The sequence below is a fragment of the Papio anubis genome, chromosome 2 (assembly GCF_008728515.1).
Source record: "Papio anubis isolate 15944 chromosome 2, Panubis1.0, whole genome shotgun sequence".
Lineage (NCBI taxonomy): Eukaryota > Metazoa > Chordata > Mammalia > Primates > Cercopithecidae > Papio > Papio anubis.
The window spans coordinates 40,987,582-41,006,409 of NC_044977.1; the positions used below are offsets into that span (position 1 = coordinate 40,987,582).

Consider the following 18,828-nt stretch of genomic DNA (forward strand, 5'->3'; position numbering starts at 1 on the left):
AGTGCTATAAATTTCTCTCTAAACACTGCTTTAACTGTGTCCCAGAGATTTTGGTACATTGTGTCTTTGTTCTCATTGGTTTCAAAGAAATTATTTATTTCTGCCTTAATTTCATTATTTACCTACTTGTCATTCAGGAGAAGGTTGTTCGGTTTCCAAGTAGTTGTGCAGTTTTGAGTGAGTTTCTCCATCCTGAGTTCCAATTTGATTGCACTGTGGTCTGAAAGTGGATTGTTTGTTATTATTTTTGTTCTTTTGCATTTCCTGGGGAATGTTTTACTTCCAATTATGTCATCAATTTTAGAATAAGTGCATTGTGGTGCTGAGAAGAATGTATATTCTGTTGATTTGTGGTGCAGAGTTCTATAGTTGTCTATTAGGTCCACTTGGTCCAGAGTTGAGTTCAAGTCCTGAATAGCCTTGTTAATTTTCTGTCTTCTTGACCTGTCTAATATTGACTGTGGGGAGTTAAAGTCTCCCACTATTATTGTGTGGAAGTCTAAGTTTCTTTGTAGGTCTCTAAGAACTTGCTTAATGGATCTGGGTGCTCCTGTATTAGTAGGATATATATTTAGGATAGTTACCTCTTCTGACATTGATTGCTTTACCATTATGTAATGCCCTTGTTTGCCTTTTTTGATCTTTGTTTGTTTAAAGTCTGTTTTACCAGAGATTAGGGTTGCAAACCCTGCTTTTTTTTTCTTTTTTGATCCCTTTACCATTATGTAATGCCCTTGTTTGCCTTTTTTGATCTTTGTTTGTTTAAAGTCTGTTTTATCAGAGATTAGGATTGCAAACCCTACTTTTTTTTTCTTTTTTGCTTTCCATTTGCTTGGTACATTTCTCCATCCCTTTATTGTGAGACTATGTGTGTCTTTGCACATGAGATGGGTCTCCTTAATACAGCACACCGATGGGTCTTGACTCTTTATCCAATTTGCCAGTCTGTGTCTTGTAATTGGGGCATTTAGCCTGTTTACATTTAAGGTTAATATTGTTAGGTGTAAATTTGATACTGTCGTTATGATGCTAGCTGGTTATTTTGCCCATTAGTTGATGCAGTTTCTTCATAGTGTCTATGGTCTTTACAATATGGTATGTTTTTGCAGTGGCTAGTGCCAGTTTTTTGTTTCTATGTTTAGTACTTTCATCAGAAGCTCTTGTAAGGCAGGCCTTGTGGTGGCAAAATCTCTCTGCATTTGCTTGTCTGTAAAGGATTTTATTTCTCCTTCGCTTATGAAGCTTAGTTTGGCTGGATATGAAATTCTGACTTGAAAAGTATTTTCTTTAATAGTGTTGAATATTGGCCCCAACTTTCTTCTGGCTTGTAGGGTTTCTGCAGAGAGCTCTGCTGTTAGTCTGATGGGCTTCTCTTTGTGGGTAACCTGACCTTTCTCTCTGGCTGCCCTTAACATTTTTTCCTTCATTTCAACCTTGGTGAATCTGACGATTTGTGTCTTGGAGTTGCTCTTCTCGAGGAGTATCTTTGTGATATTCTGTTTATTTTCCGAATTTGAATGTTTTGCTTGTCTTTCTAGGTTGGGGAAGTTCTCCTGGATAATATCCTGAAGAGTGTTTTCCAACTCTGTTCCATTCCCCCCGTCACTTTCAGGTACACCAATCAAATATAGGTTTGATCTTTTCACATAGTCCCATATTTCTTGGAGGCTTTGTTTGTTCCTTTTCATTCCCTTTTCTCTAATCTTGTCTTCATGCTTTATTTCATTGAGTTGATCTTCAATCTCTGATATCCTTTCTTTCGCTGATCAGTTCGGCTATTGAGACTTGTGTATGCTTCACGTGCTGTGTTTTTCAGCTCCATCAGGTCATTTATCTTCTCTAAACTGGTTATTCTAGTTAGCAGTTCCTCTAACCTTTTTTCAAGGTTCTTAGCTTCCTTGCATTGGGTTAGAACATGTTCCTTTAGCTCAGAGGAGTTTGTTATTACCCACCTTCTGAAACCTACTGCTGTCCATTTGTCAAACTCATTTTCCATCCAGTTTTGTTCCCTTGGTGGTGAGGAGGAGGAGGAAAGGCTTTCTGGTTTTTGGAATTTTCAGCCTTTTTAAACTTTTTTTTCTCATCTTCATGGATTTATCTACCTTTGGTCTTGATGACCTTCGGATGGGGTTTTTGTGTGGACGTCCTTTTTGTTGATGTTGATGCTATTCCTTTCTGTTTGTCAGTTTTCCTTCTAACAGTCAAGGCCCTTTTCTCCAGGTCTGCAGGAGTTTACTGGAGGTTCACTCCAGACCCTGTTTGCCTGGGTATCACCACGGGAGGCTGCAGAATAGCAAAGAATAATGCTGCCTGCTCCTTCCTCTGGAAGCTTCATCCTAGAGGGGCACCCGCCAGATGCCAGCCAGAGCTTTCCTGTAAGAGGTGTCTGTTGACCCCTGTTGGGAGGTGTCTTCCAGTCAGGAGGCACGGGTGTCAAGGGCCCACTTGAAGAAGCGGTCTGTCCCTTAGCAGAGTTCAAGCACTGTCCTGGGAGATCTACTGCTCTCTTCAGAGCCAGAAGGCAGGAACATTTAAGTCGGCTGAAGCTGTGCCCACAGCCACCCCTCCCCCAGGTGTCTGTCCCAGGGAGATGGGAGTTTTAGCTATAAGACCCTGACTGGGGTTGCTGCCTTTCTTTCAGAGATGCCCTGCCCAGAAAGGAGGCAGCTAGAGAGGCCCTCTGACTACAGCTTCTTTGTGGAGCTGCAGTGGGCTCTGTCCGGGTCGAACTTCCTGGCAGCTTTGTTTATGCTGTCAGGGCAATAAGGCCTACTCAAGCCTCAGTAATGGTGACACCCATCCCCCCACCAAGCTGGCACTTCCCAGATCGACCTCAGACTGCTGTGCTGGCAGCAAGAATTTCAAGCCGGTGGATCTTAGCTTGCTATGCTCTGTGGGATTGGGATCCTCTGAGTTAGACCACTTGGCTCCCTGGCTTCAGCCCCCTTTCCCAGGGATTGAATGGTTCTGTCTTGCTGGCATTCCAGGTACCAGCGAGGTATGAAAAGAAACTCCTTCAGCTAGCTTGGTGTCTGCCCAAATGGCTGCCCAGTTTTGTGCTTTAAACCCAGAGCCCTGATGACGTTGGCACCAGAGGGAATCTCCTTGTCTTCGGGTTGTGAAGACCATGGGAAAAGCGTAGTATCCAGGCCAGAATGCACTGTCCTCACAGCACAGTCCCTCACAGCTTCCCTTGGCTGTGGGGGGAGTTCCTCGACCCCTTGCGCTTCCGAGGTGAGGTGATGCCCCACCCTGTTTCTGCTCACCCTCAATGGTCTGCACTCACTGTCTAATCATTCCCAGTTAGATAAGCTAGGTACCTCCATTGGAAATGCAGAAATCACTCACCTTCTGCGTTGATCTCACTGGGAGCTGCAGACCGGAGTTGTTCCTATTTGGCCATCTCGCTAGCCCAGATTCTCCTTCACTTTTATATATTTTTAAAAATCTTTTCTTTTTCCTTCAGTTTTGGGCCACGAGGATTTCTTATAATTTTTATTGTGTTATCTACTATATCCAAACTTTTGGTTTTCTTTAGACTTAGAAACTTGAAAACCAAACTTGTAAAATGAGAGTAAATAGATTCATATAAAAGCCTGAGAGGTTCTTCCATGACAAAGTATATATGCATGGACTTTATGACATCTATTTTATTGCTCAGAAGTCTTTTAAAATATGTATTTCTGTTGGATTCTCAACAGTATTCAGTTTAATTCAGTTAAAACAACATTTAATAGTTATTACTATAGTTTAGTAGTTATTACTATATAATATATAGTATAATATATATTTTTATTTAATATATTTATATAATTTAAATTATTTATATAAATATAAATATAAATTTAAAATATTTAATATATTTATATATAATAATATACTATATATTTATACTATATATAATATAATATGTTATATATTATGTTATATAATGTTATAATATTATGTTATATAATATGTTATAATATGTTATAATAATATAATATGTATTTATATTATATATAGTATAAATTATACAATATAGTATATTCTATACTACAGAGTATACTACATAGTATATTATATGATATGCTATATAATACATAGTACTATATATAGTATAATTTAGTTGTTATTACTATATACCGTGTACTATACAATTTGTTTGATGTTCCGAAATAAGATTACTGCTTGCTTTTGAATTTGTTATGTTCTGGCAGTAGAGGCAAGGACATAAACTAGTGGTTTCTATACAACATAGAAGTTACTTTTGTAGAGATATGCTATGAGAGCACAGAAAAAGAACACCTAACCCAGCTTTGAGGGGAGTAGGAAAGAGAACCATGAAGAGAGAAATCAGGAAAATTCTTTGGCAAGGAGATGCCTGAGATGGGACTTTAAGGATTGACAGATGTTGCCAAGCAAAGGGAGGAAGAGACAAAAAGTGAATAGAACATATTTTTAGAAATAAAAAACTCAAGTTAAGGCAGTGTAAAATAATTAAAATCATTGGCTATGAAGTAAGACAGTTGTGTGACCTTGAAAAGTTTAATTCTTTTAAAGTTTAGTTTCCTTATCAATAATACCTATCTCACTATGATATTCATGAGAATTAAATGAAATAATGGATACAGCCTGTAATGTCTTCAGTTTGATGAAGACACATAGTGGGTTTCTTAATAGATATGTTACTATTATTGTTGTCATCATTATTTCATATTGTTAAAATTTTTCAAGTGTTCTTAGTTTTTTGCTAGTCAATAATACAACTATGTGTAAATTAATTCTTCATAATTGTAATGTGAAATAATCATATTATTGATCATAATTACTCTCATCCCACCTACTTGTGTACATTAGTACATTGCTTCTATTTTTTGTGATTACTACTTTATTACCTCTGGAGCTCAGCACACAAGGACATTAAAAAACAGAGGGGCAGTGAAGTTAAGAATACTAAAATTTATTGCCACAGCAAAATGGGCCACAGTTAGGAAGTAGAATTATATAGCTATATCCCTGATCCACCTATTATACAGCAGAAACTATACAGTTAAAAGTCAGGATGACTGTCATAGAAACAGGAACCTTAGGAAGAGCTCTACCATATGAGCTGCAGCCATAGGGTCTCTTACTGGACTGCATAGGTAGCATATGTAAGGGATGTGTTTTCTTCTTAGTTTTGTCAGACCAGCCAATTGCAGACTTGCTTTACATTTCCAGGGATAAACAGCTATGTATATGGGAATCATTTATCCCCAGTCACCAATTTACTTACTGACACTCCAACTGAGATGGCCTCTAGGATTAATAATTGTATCCTCTTCAAGATAGGAATATTGATGTATTTATTATTATTATTATTATTATTCTTTAAGTTCTAGGGTACATGTGCATAACATGCAGGTTTGTTACATATGTATACTTGTGCCATGTTGCTGTGCTGCACCCATCAACTCCTCAGCACCCATCAACTCGTCACATTTTACATCAGGTATATCCCAATGCAATCCCTCCCCCTCCTCAGAGTAGGCGGTGTGTGATGTTCCCCTTCCAGTCCAAGTGATCTCATTGTTCAGTTCCCTATGAGTGAGAATTTGTCGCGGTCATTTGGTTTTCCTTGCGATAGTTTTGCTTTTGAGAATGATGGTTTCCAGCTGCATTCATGTCCCTACAAGGACACAAACTCATCCTTTTATGGCTGCATAATTATTCCATGGTGTATATGTGCCCACATTTTCTTAATCCAATTATTGCACTGAGGACATTTGGGTTGATTCAAGTCTTTGCTATTGTGAATAGTGCCACAATAAATATACGTGTGCTGCATGTCTTTTTATAGCAGCATGATTTATAATCTTTTTAGGTATATACCCAGTAATGGGATAGCTGGGTCTTATGGTACTTCTAGTTCCTAGGTCCTTGAGGAATTGCCATACTGTTTTTCCATAATGGTTGAACTAGTTTGCAATCCCACCAACAATTCTTAAAAGTGTTCCTATTTCTCCACATCCTCTCCGGCACTGTTGTTTCCTGACTTTTTAATAGCATCCATTCTAACTGGTGTGAGATGGTATCTCGTTGTGAACGATTTGCATTCTCCTGATGGCCAGTGATGATGAGCATGTTTTCATGTGTCTGTTGGCTGTATGAATGTCTTCTTTTGAGAAATGTCTCTGTTCATATCCTTTGCCCACTTTTGATGGGGTTGTCTTTCTTGTAAATGTGTTTGAGTTCTTTTGGCGGTTTCTGGATATTAGCCCTTTGTCAGATGGAGTAGATTTGCAAAAGAATTTTTCTCCCATTCTGTAGTTGCCTGTTCACTCTGATGGTGGATTTCTTTTGCTTATTGCAGAAGCTCTTTAGTTTAATTAGATCCCATTTGTCAATTTTGGCTTTTGCTGCTTTTGGTGTTTTGGACATGAGAACCGCTTGCCCATGCCTATGTCCTGAATGGTATTACCTAGGTTTTCTTCTAGGAATTTTATGGTTTTTAGGTCCTAACATTTAAGTCTCCTAATCCATCTTGAATTAATTTTCATATAAGGAGTAAAGAAAGGATCCATTTCAGCTTTCTGCCTTATTGTAATTTTCCCAGCACCATTTATTAAATAGAATCCTTTCCCATTTTCGCTCTTTGTCAGGTTTGTCAAGATAAGATGGCTGTAGATGTGTGGAATTATTTCTGAGGACTCTCTGTTCTGTTCCATTGGTCTATATCTCTATTTTGGTACCAGTACCATGCTGTTTTAGTTACTGCATAGCCTTGTAGGCGGATTTGAGAATGAGTAAGCGTGATGCACTCCAGCTTTCCATTGACTTTACAAGTTGTCTTGGCAATGCAGGCTCTTTTGGTTCCATATGAACTTTAAAGCAGTTTTTCAATTCTGTGAAGAAAGTCTTTGGCAGCTTGATGGGATGGCATTGAATCTCTAAATTACCTTGGGCAGTATGTATTTATTTTTCGATATTATTCTTCCTATCCATGAGCATGGTATGTTCTTCCATTGTACGTATACTTTATTTCATGACGTGGTTTGTAGTTCTCCTTGAAGAGGTCCTTTACATCTATATATGGGAATTGGATTCCTAGGTATTTTATTCTCTTTGAAGCAATTGTGAATGGAAGTTCATTCATGATTTGGCTCTCTATTTGTCTGTTGCTGGTGTATAAGAATGCTTGTGATTTTTGCACATTAATTTTTGTATCCTGAGACTTTGCTGAAGTTGCTTATCAGCTTAAGGAGATTTTGGAGGCTGAGACAGTGGGGTTTCTAAATATACAATCATGTCATCTGCAAACAGGGACACTTTGACTTCTTCTTTTCCTAACTGAATACCCTTTATTTCTTTCTTTGCCTGATTGCCCTAGCCAGAACTTCCAGCACTATGTTGAATAGAATTGGTGAGAGCATCCTAATCTTGCCAGTTTTCAAGGGAATTTTCCAGTTTTGTGCCCATTCAGTATGATATTATTGTGGGTTTATCATAAATAGCTCTTATTTTTGGTGTGTTCCATCAATACCGTTATTGACGTTTTTAGCATGAAGGGCTGTTGAATTTTGTCAAAGGCCTTTTCTGCATCTATTAGGGGTGTCATGTGGTTTTGTCTTTGGTTCTGGCATATGCTAGATTACGTTTATTGATTTGTGTGGTGAACCAGCCTTGCATCCCAGGATGAAGCCCGCGGTCATGGTGGATAAGCTTTTGGTGTGCTGCTGGATCCGGTTTGCCAGTATTTTATTGAGGATTTTTCATCGATGTTCATCAGGGATATTGGTCTAAAATTCTCTTTTTCCATTGTGTCTCTGCCAGGCTTTAGTATCAGGATGATGTTTGCCTCATAAAATGAGTTAGGGAGGATTCCTCTTTCTATTGATTGGAATAGTTTCCAGAAGGAATGGGTACCAGCTCCTCCTTGTACCTCTGGTAGAATTCAGCTGTGATCCATCTGGTCCTGAACTTTTGGTGGGTGAAGCTATTAATTACTGCCTCATTCAGAGCCTGCTATTGGTCTATTCCAGGGGATTCAGCTTCTTCCTGGTTTAGTCTTGGGAGAGTGTAGTGTCAGGAAATTATCCATTTCTTTGATTTTTCTATGGTTATTTGCATAGAGGTGTTATAGTAGTCTCTGATGGTAGTTTGTATTTCTGTGAGGTCGGTGGTGATATCCCTTTATCATTTTTATTGTGTCTATTTGATTCTTCTCTCTTTTCTTCTTTATTGAGTCTTGCTAACGATTTATCAATTTTGTTGATCTTTTCAAAAAATAACTCCCTGGATTCATTGATTTTTTGGAGGGTTTTGTCCTCTCCTTCAGTTCTGCTCTGATCTTAGTTATTTCTTGCCTTCTGCTAGCTTTTAAATGTGTTTGCTCTTACTTCTCTAGTTCTTTTAATTGTGATGTTAAGAGTGTCAATTTTAGATGCTTTCCAGCTTTCTCTTGTAGGCATTTAGTGCTATAAATTTCCCTCTACACACTGCTTTAAATAATGTCTAGAGATTCTGGTATGTGTTGTATCACTTTGTTCTCAATGGTTTCAAAGAACATCTTTATTTCTGCCTTCATTTCATTATGTACCCAGTAAATTCATTCAGACAGGTTATTCAGTTTCGTGTAGTTGAAGCGGTTTTGATTGAATTTCTTAGTTCTGAGTTCTAGTTTGATTACTGTGGTCTGAGAGACAGTTTGTTATAATTTCTGTTCTTGTACATTTGCTGAGGAGTGCTTTACTTCCAATTATGTGGTCAATTTTGGGTAAGTGCGATGTGGTGCTGAGAAGAATATTCTGTTGATTTGGGGTGGAGAGTTCTATAGATGTCTATTAGGTCTGCTTGCTGCAGAGATGAAGGTTCAATTCTGGATATCCTTGTTGGCAACTTTCTGTCTCGTTGATCTGTCTAATGTTGACAGTGGGGGTGTTGAAGTCTCTCATTATTATTATTGTGTAAGTCTAGAATCTCTTTAACAGAAGTCTCTAAGGACTTGCTTCACGAGTCTAGATGCTCCTGTATTGGGTGCATATATTTAGAGACAATTAGCTCTTCCTGTTGAATTGATCCCTTTACCATTGTGTAGCCAGCCTTCTTTGCTGATCTTTGATGGTTTAAAGTCTGTTTTATCAGAGACTAGTAATGCAACCCTGCTTTTTTTTGTTCTCCATTTGCTTGGTAGATCTCCTCCATCCCTTTATTTTGAGCCTGTGTATGTCTCTGCATGTGAGATGGATCTCTCCTGAATACAGCAGACTGATGGGTCTTGACTCTTTATCCAGTTGCCAGTCTGTGTCTTTTCGTTTGGAGCATTTAGTCCATTTTACATTGAAGGTTAATATTGTTATGTGTGGGCAGGATCTACCATTTATGATATTAACTGGTTATTTTGCTTGCTAGTTGATGCAGTTTCTTCCCTAGCTCGATGGTCTTTACATTTTGGCATGTTTTTGCAATGGCTGGTACCAGTTGTTAACCATGTTTAGTGCTTCCTTCAGGATCTCTTGTAAGGCAGGCCTGGTGGTGACAAAATCTCTAAGCATTTGCTTATCTGTAGGATTTTTATTTCTCCTTCACTTATGAAACTTAGTTTGGCTGGATATGAAATTCTGGGTTTAAAATTCTTTCTTTAAGAATGTTGAATATTGGCCCCACTCTCTTCTGGCTTGTAGAGTTTCTGCGAGAGAGATCTGCTGGGAAGTCTGATGGAGGCGCTGCTTGTGGGTAACGACCATTCTCTCTGGCTGCCCTTAAGATTTTTTCCTTCATTTCAACTTTGGTGAATCTGGCAATTATGTGTCTTGGAGTTGCTCTTGTCAGGGAGTATCTTTGTAAGCATTCTCTGTATTTCCCTGAATTTGAATGTTGGCCTGCCCTACTAGGTTGGGGAAGTTCTCCTGGATGATATCCTGAGTGTTTTCAACTTGGTTCCATTTCCCCCCTCCTTTCAGGCACCCAATCAGACGTAGGTGATGCTTTTACATAATCCCATACTTCTTACAGGTTTTGTTCTTTTCTTTTCTTCTTTTTTGTTCAGATTTCTCTCTTGTGGCTTTATTTCATTCATTTGATCCTCAATGTGATACTCTTTCTTCCAGTTGATGCGGTCGGTTACTGGAGAAAGCATTGCTGCATTTGTCACATATTTCGTGTGTCGTGTTTTCATCTCTGTCTATTCGTTTATGGCCTTCTCTGCATTGTTATTCTGGTTATCAATTCTTCCACTCTTTTTCCAAGATTTTTAGTTTCTTTGCGCCGGGTACATAGATTTCCTCCTTTAGCTCGAGAAATTTGATGGACTGACCTTTTTCTCTCATCTCGTCAAAGTCATTCTCCATCCAGCTTTGATCGTTGCTGGCGATGAGCTGTGTTCCTTTGGAGGGAGATGTGCTCTTATTTTTGAATTTCCAGCTTTTTCTGCCCTGCTTTCCCCCATCTTTGTGGTTTTATCTGCCTCTGGCCTTTGATGATGGTGATGTACTGATGGGGTTTTGGTGTGGGTGTCCTTCCTGTTTGTTGGATTTTCCATTTTAACAGTCAGGACCCTCAGCTGTAGGTCTGTTGGAGATTGCTTGAGGAGTCCACTCCAGACTCTGCTTGTCTGGGTGTCAGCAGCAGAGCTGCAGAAGATGAGATACTGCTGAACAGCAGGTGTACCTGTCTGATTGCTTTGGAAAGTAGCTTCCTCTCAGGGGTGTACTTCCACCGTGTGAGGTGTGGGGTGTCAGTCTGCCCTAGTGGAGGATGTCTCCCAGTTAGGCTACTCAGGGGAGTCAAGGGACCCACTTGAGCCAACTTGAACTGTCCGTTTCAGATCACCAACCTCCCATGTTGGGAGTCGCGCTCTCACTTCAAAGCTGTCAGACAGAGTCATTTGTGTCTGCAGAGGTTTCTGCTGCTTTTTGTTGTTGTTGTTGTTGTTGTTGTTGTTTAGCTGTGGCCTGTCCCCAGTGGTGGAGTCTACAGAGACTGGCAGGCATCCTTGAGCTGCTGTGAGCTCCACCCAGTTCAATCTTCCCAGGGCTTTGTTTGCCTAGTTAAGCCTCAGCAATGGCGGGCGCCCCTCCCCCAGCCTCGCTGCTGCCTTGCCGGTAGATCACAGACTGCTGTGCTAGCAATGAGGAAGGCTCCATGGGCGTGGGACCCTCCCGGCCAGGTGTGGGACATAATCTCCTGCTGTGCCCGTTTGCTTAAAGTGCAGTATTGGGGTGGGAGTTACCCGATTTTCCAGGTGTTGTGTGTCTCAGTTCTCCTGGCTAGGAAAAGGGATTCCCTTCCCCCTTGCATTTCCCAGGTGAGACGATGCATTGCCCTGCTTCAGCTCTCACTGGTCGGGCTGCAGCAGCTGACCAGCACCGATTGCTTGCTACTCCCTAGTGAGATGAACCCAGTACCTCAGTTGAAAATGCAGAAATCACCTGTCTTCTGTGTTGCTCGCGCTGGGAGCTGGAGACTGGAGCTGTTCCTGTTCGGCCATCATCAGGAATATTGATGTATATACTGACTACCATTGCAATTATTAGGTTCTCTTACACTAAAGAAAATTATTTTCTCTGATGGTGAGTGATGATGAGCATTTTTTCATGTGTCTGTTGGCTGTATGAATGTCTTCTTTTGAGAAGTGTCTGTTCATATCCTTTGCCCACTTTTTGATGGAGTTGTTTGTTTTTTTCTTGTAAATTTGATTGAGTTCTTTATAGGTTCTGGATATTAGCCCTTTGATGAGTAGATTGCAAAAATTTTCTCTCATTCTGTAGGTTGCCTGTTCATTCTGATGGTAGTTTCTTTTGCTGTGCAAAAGCTCTTTAGTTTAATTAGATCCCATTTGTCAATTTTGGCTTTTGTTGCCGTTGCTTTTGGTGTTTTAGACATGAAGTCCTTGCCCGTGCCTATGTCCTGAATGATATTACCTAGGTTTTCTTCTAGGGATTTTATGGTTTTAGGTCTAACATTTAAGTCTCTAATCAATCCATCTTGAATTAATTTTCATGTAAGGAGTAAGGAAAGGATCCAGTTTCAGCTTTCTACTTATGGCTAACCAATTTTCCCAGCACCATTTATTAAATAGGGAATCCTTTCCCCATTTCTTGTTTTTGTCAGGTTTGTCAAAGATCAGATGGCTGTAGATGTGTGGAATTATTTCTGAGGACTCTGTTCTGTTCCATTGGTCTATATCTCTATTTTGGTACCAGTACCATGCTGTTTTGGTTACTGTAGCCTTGTAGTATAGTTTGAAGTCAGGTAGCGTGATGCCTCCAGCTTTGTTCTTTTGGCTTAGGATGGTCTTGGCAATGTGGGGTCTTTTTTGGTTCCATATGAACTTTAAAGCAGTTTTTTCCAATTCTGTGAAGAAAGTCATTGGTGGCTTAATGGGGATGACATTGAATGTATAAATTACCTTGGGCAGTGTGGCCATTTTCACGATATTGATTCTTCCTATCCATGAGCATGGCATGTTCTTCTATTTGTTTGTGTCCTCTTTTATTTCACTGAGCAGTGGTTTGTAGTTCTCCTTGAAGAGGTCCTTTACATCCCTTGTAAGTTGTATTCCTAGGTATTTTATTCTCTTTGAAGCAATTGTGAATGGAAGTTCATTCGTGATTTGGCTCTCTGTTTGTGTGTTACTGGTGTATAAGAATGCTTGTGATTTTTGCACATTGATTTTGTATCCTGAGACTTTGCTGAAGTTTCTTACCAGCTTATGGAGATTTGGGGCTAAGGTGATGGGATTTTCTAAATATACAATCATGTCATCTGCAAACAGGGACAATTTGACTTCTTCTTTTCCTAACTGAATATCTTTTATTTCTTTCTCTTGCCTGATTGCCCTAACAAGAACTTCCAACATTATGTTGAATAGGAGTGGTGAGAGAGGGCATCCCTGTCTTGTGCCAGTTTTCAAAGGGAATGCTTCAGGAAACAACAGGTGCTGGAGAGGATGTGGAGAAATAGGAACACTTTTACACTGTTGGTGGGAGTGTAAACTAGTTCAACCATTGTGGAAAACAGTGTGGCGATTCCTCAAGGATCTAGAACCAGAAATACCATTTGACCCAGCCATCCCATTACTGGGGATATACCCAAAGGATTATAAGTCATGCTGCTATAAAGACACATGCACACGTATGTTTATTGTGGCACTATTCACAATAGCAAAGACTTGGAATCAACCCAAATATCCATCAGTGGCAGACTGGATTAAGAAAATGTGGCACCTATACACCATGGAATACTATACAGACATAAAAAAGGATGAGTTCATGTCCTTTGTAGGGACATGAATGCAGCTGGAAACCATCATTATCAGCAAACTATCACAAGAACACGAAACCAAATACCACATGTTCTCACTCATAGATGGGAATTGAACAATGAGATCACTTGGACACAGGAAGGGAAACATCACACACCGGGGCCTATTGTGGGGACGAGGGAGGAGGGAGGGGGATAGCATTAGGAGATATAACTAATATAAATGACGAGTTAATGGATGCAGCACACCAACATGGCACATGTATACATATGTAACAAACCTGTACGTTGTGCACGTGTACCTTAGAACTTAAAGTATAATTTAAAAAAAAATTATTTTCTGCTAGTCTTTTAATCTGTTCCTATTATGGCAGGAACTTTATGTATAATTAAGTTCTCCAAGCCTCAATATACCCATCTGTTAAATGGAGATAATAATAGTAGTTATCTCATTTGGATGTGATAAGGATTAAATAAAATAATGCATGTAAAATTCTGCATACGATGCCTAGAATATAATAAATACTCAATATATGTTAGCATTTAATATTTATTATATTATGTTACATAACTTGTTTAATCTTGTTGCCTTCATTGGAGCAAACTTTTAATGCTGTTTTCTTTATGTATTTTACAGATTATACTTACAGTAGAATTAACTATTTTTCTTTTGGCATACAGTTTCATGTTTCTAAACACATGTATAGATTTCTAAAACTATCACCACAATAAGAATAAAGAATATTTCCATCATTTCCCACAACTCTCCCATTCTGTTCCTTTATAGTCACTCCTCTCCCCAACTCCTAACCCTTGGCAACCACTGATCTGTTCTGCATCACTATAGTTTTGCATTTTGGAGACCGTTATATATATGCGGTTATATATTATGTAACTTTTTAAGCCTAGCTTCTTTCACTCAGCAGAATGCCTTTGAGATTCATACACGTTATGTATCCATAATTTGTTATTTTTTATTAATGCTTTCTTTAAGTATGAGGACATTTCAAGTATATGGTCATATATTTCTTTTATAAGAGTCCATCTGATAGGTATCCCTTAATAGAATCTTTGTATTAAATAACACCTGACACAGTTTAGTGTGCTACAACATGTAGTGTGGTACAACATTATCAAACAACTATGTTCCTTTAATTACTAATGATATTCATGGAATAAAAGGGACCTGAAATCTAATAAATGTGAGAAATTCTGAAATCTATAAAAGTAAATTGGATTGCTTGCCATATGATTTCTCATAATTTTTAACATATGCTATGAAATGCAAAATTCCTAAAAGAAGATATGGTTTTGCAAGTGCTTATCAAATTATCAAATTTAATTTTTTTCTGCTGAACAACTACCACGTTGTATTCCACAGTTTGAGAAACATTAAATGAAAAATGAAAAATGTGGGCTTTTGAGTCTGGGTTTGAATCTTTGTCCTGGTACTCACTAGCTGCTTGACCCTGGACAAGTTTAATCTGCATTAATCCCAGATTCTTCATGTATAAAATGGGACTAATAGTACTTTCTTTGTCAAGGTTGTTGTGAGGATTACACAAAATTTACTTTATATGTACACATAGCACAATATATGCCACATGGTAAGCACTCAGTAAATGGTAGCTATTTATTACTAGAGGCAATATATAGGAGTGTTTAGAATCACAGGCTTTAAAGTCTGGTAGATCTCAATTTTCTTTTGGTTGTTTCTTCTTAGCTGTTATTTAACCTCATTAATGAAGTGAGGACATTGCTTATGAGGATTTAATATGATAATTAAATATTTAGTACAGTTAACCATGAGTGGTTCCCTGAGCACTTTCTTGAGGAAGTAACTTTTTATGTAATCACTCAGTAGTTTATAGAGAAATGCATAAATATTAACAACTAAATTCAGACCCAGAGTATTCTGATGCAGAGTCATAATTAGAGCAGAAGAAATTTTACCTCCTTTCAATATTGGAGAGGACATATTTCCAATGTATATACAAAAAAGCAGGGGAAGTAAATTGCTACTTATCCTATGTTTGGATTAGTATTAGGGAATGAGAGTAAATTCACCTACTTATACACAGGAAAAAAATAGATACTTATGGCCTTTATTAACATTAATAGTAGATAATTAAGCTTAATATTTATGAAAAGATACTACATTCTCTTAAGTCATGGCCTTTTTATTTGCAAAACAAAGCAACAAACAAAGGTAAACCCCCCCCCACTATTTCATAAATAACTGTATTAGAAATGCTTTTTAAATCTGGATAAATCTTATTAATAATATAAATATACATTTTATAGAAATAACAAATGTGCTTTTTAATGGCACCATTAGTAGTTTGGTGATTTACCATATCAAATCACTGGTGCAAGACTAGTACTCAAATCAACTGAAGTAAAATAAGTTGGAGTATTTTTGTTTATTTTGCTTATAACTCAAATATTTATGTCAGAATATTAAGATAGAATTATAAACAGAAAATAGTACACGCATTTTATATGTAGGTTTGTTTAGAAACTTTCTTAAAAAGCCCCCCTTTTTGGTTATATAGCCAGCATAAGATTAGTAAATGTCCCACTGATAATGTTTGGTGCCTCAAACAGTACAAAATAGAAGAGAAAAAGAAATCTTATAGAGTAATTTCTAGAAACAAGTAGATCCTTCAGCTTAGCAAGTGGGATGTAAGTGAATTATGTAGATGAGCATTATGTTCTCAAATAATTCGATACAATAAAAGCCTCTAGTTCTTTAAAAAAATTAGAAAAGAATATTTTCAATTTGGTATTTACTTCTGACTTCTTGAAAATACTTCCTGCTAACACACTTTTTCTTTTGTACACCTACACTAGAGATATGTAAGTATTGATTTGAGAAATGAAAAATGAAAAACTGTGAAAAGATTTCATAATTTTCAGATAGCTATAATGTTTTGGAGGCATCTTAACCCCACTCTGCTATCTAATTGTGTCTTATAAAGCAACAGACCCAAAACCTTGTGTAAGTTAGTTGAGCAAGATATATAGAGGATATATAGATATATAGACTGGCCACAAGTAAAATAGAAAAGGCAATTTATCTTTGATTAGCTATTCTTCTCTTACATATTACCTTTCTCCATCTTTTTATCTTTACTCTTTTTTCACAGAAACTCCATTATCTAGAATTCTTATTTTACCCTCTGCCATTCTGAGCTTTCCACTGTCACATTTCATTTTATATTAAAATTTGTCTCTTTTCTCTTGTAGAAATTTTAGGCCCCACAGGCCAGCTAGTTAATCTGATATTCTAACATAGACTAATATTCCAATGATAGTGATTTAGAGATTGAGAACCAACTAATGTATGTGAAGATGTCCTTTTGAGAGTCAGTGAGCACATCTACCTCTCTCCAAGCTCACTACCTTTCCCCAAACCTACCCCAACATCTTTAGACTGATCCATTAGTAAATTTAATAGTGAGAATGTACATCTGGAAAATGGGAAATGGTAGAATAGTAGGTTATTGAATGAGAAATTTTGAGCCAGGCAGTTTTTTTGCTGTCATATTATATGGTATACAACAAAACCTGTTCTTTATAGGTTCAGTCCTGTGACTTTGTGTCATTTTAAATGACTTCTGAGTCTCATTAATGTTTTTTTCCTATGTAGCGAACCATTCATAATATTCTCTGGTGGGCTGTCCTATGACAAAGCTTGTAGAAGACCAAGTTTAACCATCATGCATGGAAAAGCAATTACAGTACTTGAAATGGATCATCCTATTGTTGAATTTCTAACTTTATGTGAAACACCCTATCCAAATGGTAAGTAACTAAAATGAAACTATTAATGTTGAAAATCATTTTTGAAATGACAAGTTTCTAACAAAATTAAGGTTAAATATTTTCAGTTTTGGCAGTGGATGTCTACTGTGGTACAATGCTGTGAGCTACAGGTGCTGGAACAGGTTCTGCAATTGTACCTACTTGACAAACTGGAAATAACACAGATGTAGTACAGCAATCCTGGCATTTCAGGTTCTAATATCAGGTAAGTGCTTTAAACTTTGATTAGATGGTGGAAGCTGAGCTGGGAGGGTCTGATAAGGGTCCAGGGTGAAATCACTTGGGGAAGCTGAGGTCTCTTAATAGCCTCTCTCAGACCAGCTCCATCAATTCCATCCCAAAGCCAATCAAAGTTAAAGCACTTACCTGATATCAGTAATCTGTAACTGTGGTGGTGCTGCATCTGTTTCACATCTGGCTTTGCTTCAGATGCAACTGCAGCACCTCTGATTACTCTAGGATTGCGGATGTGTGGATAATGACTTTTTAAAATTTTGAAAATAGTCAGAAGGGCCTTTGGGAGGAGAAATGCTTATATATTTTCATTATCCTGAATATAAAGACTTTTTGTAAACACAACTAGTTATGTTGTTATGCAATCTGTATAATGAAATCTAATGATGATGAAATATTTTAATAATGTGGCCAGGTGCGGTGGTTCATGCCTGTTATCCCAGCACTTTGAGAGGGCAAGGCAGGCAGATCGTTTGAGTTCAAGAGTTCGAGACCAGCCTGGGCAACATAATGAGATTCCATCTCAAATAAATAAATAAATAAATAAATAAATCTAAAAAGTGAGAAAAGTGAAAACATAAAAAAGGAAATACACATCATGTTACAACAACATAGTATGTGTATATACATTACTATGTTTTTAAGAGGGAATATGCAGATATAAGGGAAAGAGCACTGGACTTGAGGACAAAATATGTGAGGTTATGATTTAGCTCTGCCACTTACTAGCTAGGTGACCTTGGGCAAGTCACTTTACATTTATGAGTTTTATTTATCATTTGTAGAAAGAGAATAGTAATATGGTCTCCACATGACTACTGGAAGGTTAAGTGAGCATACTTCCTAACTATAAACATATATATGTTGTGAGTTCCATTATTATGTGTATTAACTTACTTTATTTAGTCTCACATTTAAAAGATGGGATAAATTGATATTAAATAATAGTGTAGCACTTTATTTCCAAAGTTACTAGGGACAGACAATTTACTTATGTTTTTAATTGTCAAATAATTATTGAATCATTCTATGGCCCCAGTACTACAAGAACTTGTTGAGCATACAGATAAAGTATTAAACTAATCTCTGATGTCAAATTGCAAAAAATCTGGTCAGATGAGTGAGATTATTATGACTTGTTAAGTTTAAATAATGAAAGACCTTAATTAAGTGCTGAGTTGTATGGTTCAGAGTATAAATAATGTATTAATTTTTAAGCTAAATAGTCATGGTTTCATGCATAGTAATAGCAGTGTTTGGAAAGAGAGAAAGGTAAGTCTGATTATGAGACAGTAGAGTTGTTTAGAGAACAGAAGAAGAGAGAAACTGTCTTGTAATATTTATGAATCATCAGAATATAAGTGTTCTTTGGAGTTACAAAAATGAATGATGAAAGAATGCATGAAGAAAGAACAGAGGACCAACAGCTGAGCTTAGGAAAATGCCTCCTATGAAAAGCCTCGAGAAAGAAGATGTGTGAGCAATAGAAATTGAGAATGTGTGGTCTGTGTGTATATAAATGTCTGCACGTTGGTAGAGATG

At 37.6% G+C, this 18,828-nt stretch overlaps 1 protein-coding gene across 1 annotated transcript in view; it reads left to right on the plus strand.

Annotated features, from left to right (window-relative positions):
• STXBP5L (syntaxin binding protein 5 like) overlaps positions 1 to 18,828 on the plus strand; it is a 488,571-nt gene that overhangs the window by 283,051 nt on the left and 186,692 nt on the right. Inside the window, exon 11 of the mRNA XM_017955191.3 lies at positions 16,877 to 17,031. Coding sequence (XP_017810680.1) covers positions 16,877 to 17,031 — 155 coding nt within the window. The remainder of the gene's footprint in view (positions 1 to 16,876; positions 17,032 to 18,828) is intronic.